We start from the raw sequence: 10,770 nt of genomic DNA on the forward strand, positions 1-10,770 counted from the left end.
TGAAAAAAAAAGAATGGGACAGAAGGTGGCCTGGCCCTGTGGCACAGCTCCACCAGTGCAGGAAATTAAACTACTCCAGAGCAGTTCCTAGGCTCGTCAGTCTTGGCCAGCACGAGTTGAGGCAACAATGCACTTGTGCCCGAGCCGATGAAGAACTAGAACTGATGGGACAAACCCATCTGATCTTTCACCAAGAGGAAGGTGGCTATGACCTGGAGGCAGGAGGGATGTAGAGTGGGGGAGAAAACTGGGTATTCCTCAGGCCTTGAAATGTGTGTGACTTGTTTGGGTGCTGGGGAGCCAGGAAAGGGCGTATAATCCAGGATTCCTTCCTTTTGGTAGGGAGCGAGTTGACCAAGTGGTGAGAGAAAAAGAGAAGCTGCGCTCAGATTTGGAAAAAGCTGAAAAACTGAAATCTCTTATGGCCTCGGAAGTTGACGACCACCATGCTACCATAGAACGCCGGAATGAATACAACCTCAGGTATGGCAGCCCACCTGCATTTCCGCCTTCGCTACCTGAAGGGGGCCGGAGTGATCGGAGAGCACAGGTCTCTCCATTTTGTTCGGTCATTGCATGTGTATACAGTGTTGGTTGTACATAAAAATTAGATAATTGCTTTGCTGCATGTGTGTGGCTCTAAAGAAAAACTTCAGGCTGAAGTAAGTGTGTGTGTGTGTGCGCGCGCGCGTTCTGAAGGGCTCAGGATCAATTTGGCTAATCTTCCTGTCTTCCACTTTCCTACCACCCATTTCTATAGTACCAAAGGTCTCCAAATTCTGTGCAACCCAGTTCCATCTGTACAATTCCCTCTTTTTTGGCATCATGGTACTCGCACCTGGTTTTCGTGCTCTCATTTTGCTTTCCTGGTTAGCTGGCAGGAAGTGTTACATTTTGTTTTCCACAAATATAATTTTAGTTGAACTCTAACTTTAAGATTTGGATCGGTGAGATAGAAATCCAATTTAATCCTAAAAACGGAGCGGCTTATGCAGAACATAGCATGGGATGTGCCTGTCGCTCAGCGTTGTACAGTACGGCTGGTGGCTGTGTATGTTACTGATCTGTGCATCACTGCTTTCTCTCCCGAGTCTTTTTTCTTGTGTAGGGGTTGTTGGTGTAAGACCCAGCTGCTTCTGTGTGACTGTTCCTACCCTACTTGCTTTTTAATGGTGTTTGCCCACTTTTCTTACCATCCTCTCTTGTGTTAATAGGAAGCTGGATGAGGAGTACAAAGAACGCACTGCAGCTTTAAAGAATGAACTCCGGAAGGAGCGAGAGCAGATCCTGCAGCAGGCTGCCAAACAGCGATTGGAGCTGGAGCGGGAGATTGAGAAGGTGAAAACGGAAGAGAACTACGTCCGTGACCGGCTCACCCTTTCCCTAAAGGTAACAAAGGGCTGGCTGAAGTTGCAGAACTTTGTCACTTAGCCCTTGTTAAGAGAATCAATGACTGTGTGTATTGTACTGGCTGAAATTTCCTTTAGCAGCATGATTTGTATAGGTGTATTTAAAAGGGTTCTTCTGACTTGCCTGGGTAGACTGTTGCCTAGATGTCATAAGGCTCCCAGACTCTGTAGCTGTGGTATGCAGCGTGTACATGTCTGGTCAACCCAGACACCAGATGGACAATTCTTACTCCTGAGGGAATTCTGCGCCAAAAAAATTAAAAATTGTGCATCCGAAAATAAAAATATGCGTACAGTATTTTAAAATTCTGCACATTTTATTTGTCAAATAAATGTGGAGGCTCCAACATGGCATTGGGGAGCACAGGCCACTGGCTGCACAGAGGTGGGGGATCACTGTGCAGCTCCCTCACGGGACACAGGCTCAGCAGTGAGGCTGCACCCAACCCTGACACAGCGCAAGGACTGGGCCTGCCCTAGAAACACTCCAGGGCCCTGCCCCTCTGTGCCAGGTGCACCAGGTGTGGGCAGACTCAGCAAGGCAGGATCCAAGTGTGGAGGGGCTTAGTGTGGGGGGAATCCAGATGTGGGTTGAGAGGGTTCTGTGTGGGGCAAGCTGGATGTGGGCAGCTCAGTGGGGGATCTGGGGGCGGGGCGGGGGGGGTCTGGATGCACAGGGGCTTGTTGGGGGAGCTCTGGGTGCAACGGTAATGGGACTCTGCAGGGGGCCCAAGTGAACGTGGTTGGGGCTCAGCAGGGGGGGCCTGGGTGTGGGAGGGATAGAGGTTGGCAGGGGGCTCTGGGTGTGGGGGTCCAAATGCTGGGGGAGTGGGGCTCAGTGGGGTGGGGATCCAGGTGCAGGTGGCTTGTTGGGGTGGTCCAGGTGCAGGGGGAGTAGGGCTCATGCTGGGGGGGTTCCTGAGTGCAAGAGTGTGAGGCTCAGTGGGAGGGTCTGGACATGAGGGCATCTGGATGCATGGGGGTTGGGCAGATGGGGGAGCAGCTCCCTGTACAGCAATCCCTCCCACTGCAGCTGAGGAGCGATGGGTGCCGGAGCTTTCTGCAGCTGGGGAGAAATCTGGGGGTGGATCTGACCCAGCCCTGGATGCAGAGGAAATCCCGTCCTCCCCAGCCCAGCTGGGACTAGCAGGGCACAGGGTAGGAGCCACCAGCCAGGTCTTCCCCAGTCCCGCCCCCTCCCCCACAGTGATTTACCTCTCTGCCTGCTGCTCCAGGCACCCAAAACATACTGCTTGGGAGGGTCTTGTGTGTTTCCTTTGCTTCCCTGTCAGAAAAACATTTTTCTGCAGAGAAGCAAAGAAATCTGCGGGGGAACATAAATTATGTGCATGCACAGTGGTGCAGAATTCCCCCAGGAGTAAATTCTGCTTGATGGCTGTCTGTTTTATCATCTGGCCACCAGCTAGCAGAGGAAACATCTTACTGCTAAGGTCTTGACATATGAAAATACAGCTTTGAAACCCCCCATAAATGAATTCTCCAATTGGATCCGTATTCTCAAAACAGTCTGACTGCAGGGTTGTGTTTTTTGAGCTGGGGCCATGTGTACGTGGGCCCCAGGTTCAGGTTCCTTTCCAAAATGTTTTTAGAAATAGCAAACTCGTAACTGATCTTGTTCTAGTCTGAATACAATCGGATCGGGCAACTTTTACTCTCAAACTTCATAGTTTGTTTTTTCAATTGGGCAGAAATAAACTAAGGTGAGCAGGCTCTACGCAAACAAGCTCTGGGCATGGGGAAGGAGGGCCTTTAAAGATATTGCTGATGTCAGTCCTCTTGTCTGCCTGGAAGTTGGCATCTCTTCCTTAGGCAGCTGTTGGCCAGATGCACGCAGGAAAGCAGGGAAACTAGGGAGAAGAGCCTCAAGACAGGACTAGAAGTTGCTCTTTGCTTTGTATGCTGCTTGCAGGTTCAGGCCTTCCCATGCATGACTTTGGTGTGACAAGAGGGTCTTCCATTTTTTACCAGCAGACAAATTCACACTTCTTGTTGGCAACTGACATTTGTACCAGTATCTGTGTCAGAATCCAGGCTTGGGCCTACTTCTGGGCAAGACAAATGTACCTTCTGACCTGATTCACTGTGGACTTTCCTAGGTATCAGTGTTTGGAAAGTTTTTAAAACAAACAAAAATATGCCAGAACTTTAAGATCACTTCTCCTTTAGGAAAACAGCCGTTTAGAGAGCGAGCTGTTAGAGACTGGACAGAAGCTGTCAGAGTATGAGAGCCTGACGAGCAAACTGCAAAGGAACTTGGAAAATGTCTTGGCCGAGAAGGTGAGCCTCCCTTCCTTCCGTTATGCCTTTCTAATAGAGAGCAAATTCCTAAAGGGAATTTAACCACATGATTTAACCACGAGCAGGAGACCCTCACTGTGAACATGACCACAGTGGACCTTGGTTACTCTGAGAACTGTGGCTGAGTGTTACTGCAGGTTATATTTTCCTAAATTATCAGTAAATGACCTGCTATGTTGTATAGTACCCTAAAGTGGGCGAAGCATTTTTCCAAATCCCAGAGGAAACAGTCTCTTTCCTGCAGAGCTGGTTTTCTATGGTCCTAATCGCAGAAAGGGAGTCACATAGACACACTTGCATGGATCCTTTTCTGGGATCCTGCCTTAAATAAAGACACGACATTAGGAGCCCTTGCACTCTTAAATCTGAGCTAAAAATTGGGGTGAACAAATTATTCAGGTGGTCATGTTATAATAAACTGCACTGTAATTTAGGATTGGATCTTCTTGGTTATCATTTCACATTTGTCAATATTCTTAAAAGACATAACTGTAGAATCTTCTGAGACTCTAATCCAATAAACGATTCCTACATTTAATCAGCTTACCCTTTTAGGATAGGTACTTTTGTAGTTGCATTATACATTTTTGGCTAAAAATCAAAATACCCACTGGAACTGAAGTTAGTTAAATGAGCATGCGGGACTGTGAAATAACAGCTGGTCTGTTGCCTAGGAAATTGTTTTGATCTCTTGCTGTCTGTCCCCTCTGACAGTATTTTCTATATAAATAAAACACAGCCTGACTGGAATGCCTGGGAATTGGGGCCTGGCCTTGAATTCAGCACCAGGATTATTCACAATGCAGGATTAACTAGATTTGTTTTCATGCTGTGTTGTAGTTCGGCGACCTTGATCCCAGCAGTGCCGAGTTTTTCCTGCAGGAGGAGAGATTGGTACAAATGAAAAACGAGTATGAACAGCAGTGCAGGGTGAGTGACTCAAAGGGTGGGAGACACCAACTTCAGTACTGGAACTCAGTTCTGTACTTAACACAGCGTTCTCCTAGGAATCGAGAGCCATGTGTAATAAGATGCAGGTGAGTTTGCTATTCTATAAGCTAAATAATGGCCCCCTGTTTTTAGACCAATGCAAGCCTTTTGACCAAAAAGCCCCTCTTTTAGCTGATGCTTTTCAAGGAAAATAACCATGCCAAAGGGGAGCACCTTGAGAGATCATTAAGATTGGGTTATGAAGCCTTTTTTGTTAGCCAGTCGTAATACAGCTCCAGGCAAAAGTTACCTTCTGGCTGTTTGTTAGCCTTTGGAACAAGTTGGGTCTCACATTGTGAAACTCGCTACCACCTTTGGCTGTCCAAGAGAAGGGCGAAAGAACAGTTGCATGTAAAAGGAGCTTTTTTTGCCTGAAATCTTGTGCCTGTAAACCAGGGGGGATGAAAATTGACTTTTTAAATTAAAAAAAAATCAGATTTCTTAAAATTTAAACACATGATGGTTACAGAAAAAGCAACCTTAAATTAAATTTGAACTTGACAACTCATGCTAAGACCTAAACATATGAGAGTATATTGAAATCATTTAAATTAAACTGCACAAAAAACAATACTAAGCAGTACACGTTGGCTGCCAACCTGTAAAGAAAGTGAACCGATGGACGTCGCTGGCTAACACCTGGAACCAGAGTTTGCTGAAGTGCTAAGCTAGCTTTTGACAGCAGCAGCCTCTTCTGCAGGTGCAGAGGGAATATTTTCTTCATTTCAGTTTAGTCAACTAGTTCAGTTCATTGACTAGCTCAGTGGTTCTCAAACTCTGGGTTGGGACCCCAAAATGGGTCCTGACCCCATTTTAATGGGGTTGCCAGGGCCAGCATTAGACTTGCTGGGACCCAGGGCTGAAGCCCGAGCTCCATCCCCACCCGGGGCAGTGGGGCTCAGGCTGCGGCCCTCTCTCCCCGCACCCAGGGTCATGTAATAACTTTTTTGTCAGAAGTGGGTTGCAGTGCAATGAAGTTTGAGAACCCCTGAGCGAATTCCAAGTTAAGAAACCTGTTGGGAGTTAAAAAAGCAGGAAAGCTTGTTTTTTGGTTGTGTGTGTGGTTTTTTGCTTCAAATCTGAATAATAACTCGGTGTGAGATGATGAGATCTATTCGTTCTAAAATCTTGAAAGACATGACCAGAAACAATCTGTTCAATTCGCTAACTACAGATAAAACTAGTTCTTTTGTTTAACAAATCAGTTAGTTTTAAATGCAAAACATGTATCCAGCGTATTTAATCTTAAAATACCATTTTTATGCATTTTTAGTTGATTTTGAATCTCCATCCAAATAGGGATGGACACAAATTGCAAGAAAACAGTCATCTAGTAAATAAGAGATGCATCATTTATAATTTTCTAACATAATAAAAAATATAAAAATTAAGAATCTGAATCTGAATAAACGTAAGTTATGCTACACAGTTGCTTAAATAAAAGTTTATAAATATAGTATATCCTCCTGGTTAGCAAAAGGAAGTGCCAAATGTAGTGAAAAGGCTGTGTTCAGTTGTTTTACAGATTACCAACCAATCAGACTCAACCTTTCTTTAGGTAAATAACGAAGTACAGATGCAAAACACAATTAAAATTAAATCAAGGTTTTCTGCTTGCTGATTTAAATCATGATTTAAAATGCTGTGATTTAAATCAACCCACCCTGATTCAAATTTCTTGTTGTAATTTGTGCCCCAAAATATCTACTCTAATTTGTCCACTTTCTAAGGACTGCTGTGGCTGCAAACACTCAAAGCAGAATGGATGAGCTTTCTTGTTCCACAAGGAATACCCTGGTTTTAGATGACATTTAATCCCCAGCAGTACTGTCACTCTGCTACCATTGTGAGATTCCACCAATTTGGGAGCTAAAGCCAAAACCCCTGTAGAACTAGTTACATTCATACCTGCTTTCTCTCAGATGATTTCTGAGGGCCAAATATTTGTCTCTCATGTTTTTATGTGAATATGCAGCCCGCTACTTTGAAGAACTGTCAACTCTGAAGGTGTTGGGGAGGAGGTTGGGGGAGGGAAATTTCAGTGTTGATTTCATGGACATATTCCAAATCTACAGGAATTAGTGTACATACATCCTAGCTCAGGTACTCATTTGCCCCAATAAACGCTAATGCAGTGTGCTCAGTGCATCGTATGTGGTCAGGGTATCCTGTTGGCCACTGGACAAAAGTAACAGATGGTAAATGAATTAATGTGTAGCAAGGGAACCACAGCCTGTAACTTTCATATCAAGGTCACAGCAGAAGGGTGGTTCCCCTGTCAGTGATTGCAGATATTTCACAATTACATTCGAAAGGTTCCTACGTTGTATCCTGGGTAACAACCAGTGGGAAGCAGGCCAGAATGTAGGGTATTAACGCTTCATATGTTTCATACGCAAAGTGTACATTCAGTATGAATGTGCTGTGATAGTTCAGTGAGTAAACACACATCTCACAGTTACCTGTGCATGTTGGAACTTGGAAAAGGACAGCCATAGGTCTTGTGGATGGGAGGATAATTAGTGCTGTTCTTGGGCTACTCCAGGATTTTTGGCAAGTTGATCTCGTAAAATAAACCACTCTGAATGTCCTGTCATTTAGTCTGTGTGTTGCAATATATCTGTTCCCGTGACTTGCTCTCTTTCATTCTGGTGTGTTTTTACTCAGGAGCTGCAAGACCAGATCGATGAACTCCAGTCTGAGCTGGAAGAGTATCGTACTCAAGGCAGAATATTTAGGCCTTCTCTGGAAAGCTCGCTGCATGAGGAGTTTGACATTAAAAATGGGGGAAGCGGTGGTGTGGAGCCTGACCAAGGTAAAGGATATTTCCTCTAGGTGTTTTGGAGTAGGCTCTTCTGCTGTATTCTAGTGGAGGGATTATAGAGAACTCTCAGCTCTGGAAGTTTTTTGTGACAAGAGGGATTAAATGGGAGTTGATATTCCAGAACTAGGCACAACTTGAAACTTTCTGACATCAGGAAATCCCAAATATTCAAACACTTGGAGCAGTCCCCCCGCTGGAATTATCAGCAGTCATAGTAGGGCAGGATATTACCACACCACCAAGTCAACTGTTAATTCATTTATTAAATGTACAAGCCAAATGGTGTTTATACACTTGCTCTAAGCACGTCTAAAAGCCTAAATAATAAGCTATTATAACACCCATACAGCACCACACAGTCATGAGCATTTGATCAGAATACTCACGGAAGGACTAGACCCAGGGGTACTCGAACCCATGTGGGCGGGTCCAACTTGGTCAGGCAGGTACTAGTAACAAACCCTTTAAGAGCTCAGCTTTTCATACAGACAAGTGATGTCATTGCCAATTGCTACCTTTAGTCAAGAACCAGTCTAGGGCAGTTTGGCGTTGACCCCTTCGCCAGCCTTGAGCCGACAAGATTTTGTGGCTAGGCCTTTCTCTGGGATGACATTGGTGTGTTCGGGATCACTCCTGGGGCAACACAGAGCAACTTTTCCTACTGTGCACACTAGAGGGTGCCATTCCTGGTGGTCAGAGGCGTCTCTTTCTTATCCGTCACATTTTGAGCGCAGCATTTTTACAACTGATCTTGCCAAGTACATTTTTCTTCCTATATTTTCAAAGTTTCTCATGGCTGCTAAAACCCCTTTATTTTCCTTAATCTACAAAACACGTATATTTTCCTTCACTAAACTGAGGTAACTTTTTTTGTACCTATCTAATCCTGCACCACCACGTCCACCACCCCAGCAAGGCAACATGAGACCAGGCAGGTGATGGGCCATTTCTTTTAGTGTGGTGCAGCTGCTGTATGCCAAGCTGCCAGCCAAGCCAGGCCCCAGAGCTGACCTATCTGGTCCAGGGAGAATTGCCCCATTGCAAGGTGGAACCTCTGGTGACATGAAGCTGGCGTAGAGAGAACGGCTCCAGTGGCCGTATGCAGCAATGATTCCTGGCTATGGCTTCAGCTAGCAGAAGTCAAAGATGTCTGACGGCTGTTCAGATTGACACTGGGTGATGAGGTCTGTGCCCAATGATTCCAGGATAGGGAGAGTGTATAGGTGAGCTTAATGCAAGGTTTACAACACCTCCGACCTCCCCTTCCCCCAAAAGCTGCACTGTGGGTAGTTCAGTGAGAGCCCAGGAGTGGGGCCCCCATTCTGATATTTAACCTCAGGGGAAGTATTGCCGCTGGAGAGCAGACAGTCACTCTGTTAAGAATTAAGACTAAAATGAAAGCTTGGCATTGCTTCGCCCCAGGTGCCTCTGGGATGGTTTGAGCCTGAGCTGCACGGTTACAGAATCCTGCTGTAGTCACTGATGTCCTTGAGTTTCAATAAATCCAGGAGAGTAGATGGTGAGGTGCTTGGCTTGAACATCTGGTCACTTGAGGCGTCAAGAAAACACACATACTTTTTTTTTTTTTTTTTTTTTTTTTAGGGCTTGGTTCTGAAGATTGCAATCCACTAAATATGAGCATAGAAGCAGAAATGGTCATAGAACGAATGAAGGAGCAACACCACAAGGAGCTACAGCATCTGAAACAGGAGCTCAAAGACACAGTAAGCTATCTTCATTCACAAATAAAGTCTCGGAAATTCCCTCACCTCTTCATGGTTCCCTTGGGAGGGACGTGGCCTTGGATGTTCATTTTCTTACTGCCATTTACCTGCAATCCCCAGCTGTGTGTCTGGGTTGGCCTCTAATCTTTCTCCTATTGGATGGAAAGTTGAGAAAAGTGAAGTTTAAGCAGCTTGGCAAAATTAAACTGTGGCCCATCCTGTGATAGTGTGGGGGTTTTCAGACTATCTCCTTATCCCACCTTCCCAGCTGAAAATATACCTAGTTTGCATCCATACATACAATACAACTGTGTAAAAGGGAGTCTCAGACACCGAGAGTTTGTAATCTAACAAAACTGATGACCCCCCACAATTGGGGATAGGAAGCATGGAGGGGAGAGACACAATAGTTTGCTGCTTCTGGGAATCGGTTTTTCCTTGAAGAGCAGATCTCTTTTCTTTTGCATGGCTTAATATATTTACTTTCTTGGTGAATCAACAATGAAAAGCTTAACTGAAGGATTTTGACTAAAGTTAAAACAGGACCACAAACTCTGGTCTAGACCTACCCTTCCTGACTCGTGAAAATCAGTTGGGACCCTGCTTTCTTTTGTTGGTTTCATAAAAACATGCAATGTTAATTTCATTTGTATGTGTAAATATTATCCTTGCCACTTTAAGAAATCAAGCTGACTGCTCTAACATTCCTATTCTGCTTCTCTGAGGAAAGGCAGTTTAAGACACTAATGTGCAAATGAGAATATTGCTCCTCTGTAAGCTAGAAAATAAACCACTGCATTTTTCTTTTAACACAGATGAGCAATTATGAAAAACTAGTTGAGACCAAGACCCATTGTGAAAAGGAGCAAGAAAACATGGTGAAGAAATATAATGAAGAGAGGCAAACCATGGAAAAGCAAATAAGTGCCCTTAGAAACCAAATTGAAGCACTCCAGGGAGAGACAGCGATGCTCAAAGAGGAACAAGAAAGGATTGACTGTAAACATAATGAGGAGAGAAACGACTTACAGATGAGCTTTGATAAGGAAAAGGCTAATCTCCAAGAACTGCTGAAGCTAGGACATGAGGAAGAGCTCCAGGTTAGGCTGGAGCAGGTACAAGAGAGTTTTAACCGAGAACGGGAGGCGCTGGTTCAGAATGGGATTTGGATGGAAGAAAAGATGAGAGCTCTGGTGCAGACCCTGCAAGAAGAAAAGGGGGAGGTAGAACGTGGTTTCCATGAGCAGCTGAAAAGCCTGACAGAAAAGCATGCTGTTGAGAGGGAAGAGCTACAACACAAATTGCTGGAAAAACACCAACAGGAACTCCAAGAAGAAAGGTGAGACGGCACTGTTTGGGCTATCTGCTAGGCAGGTTCACCAAGACTGAATTAGTTCAGAAGAGGTTATTCCCGATCTTTAATCTGTTTTGACTCTTCTTTCAAGTTCTAATAGTAAGAACTATACTAGAAGAGCTGTTTTTATTGTTATATGTGAAACTGTTG

The 10,770-nt window shown here is 44.8% G+C and overlaps 1 protein-coding gene across 20 annotated transcripts in view; it reads left to right on the forward strand.

The window, feature by feature from the left end:
- NIN (ninein) overlaps positions 1–10,770 on the forward strand; it is a 109,007-nt gene that overhangs the window by 62,455 nt on the left and 35,782 nt on the right. For all 20 annotated transcript variants that reach the window (XM_037901342.2, XM_043548333.1, XM_027828315.3 and 17 more), the window contains 7 exons: positions 343–483; positions 1,215–1,389; positions 3,597–3,707; positions 4,569–4,658; positions 7,386–7,533; positions 9,145–9,266; positions 10,082–10,605. In XM_037901342.2, the coding sequence (XP_037757270.1) occupies positions 343–483; positions 1,215–1,389; positions 3,597–3,707; positions 4,569–4,658; positions 7,386–7,533; positions 9,145–9,266; positions 10,082–10,605 (1,311 nt within the window). The remainder of the gene's footprint in view (positions 1–342; positions 484–1,214; positions 1,390–3,596; positions 3,708–4,568; positions 4,659–7,385; positions 7,534–9,144; positions 9,267–10,081; positions 10,606–10,770) is intronic.

This window comes from Chelonia mydas, chromosome 6, assembly GCF_015237465.2.
Source record: "Chelonia mydas isolate rCheMyd1 chromosome 6, rCheMyd1.pri.v2, whole genome shotgun sequence".
NCBI classification, from domain to species: domain Eukaryota; kingdom Metazoa; phylum Chordata; order Testudines; family Cheloniidae; genus Chelonia; species Chelonia mydas.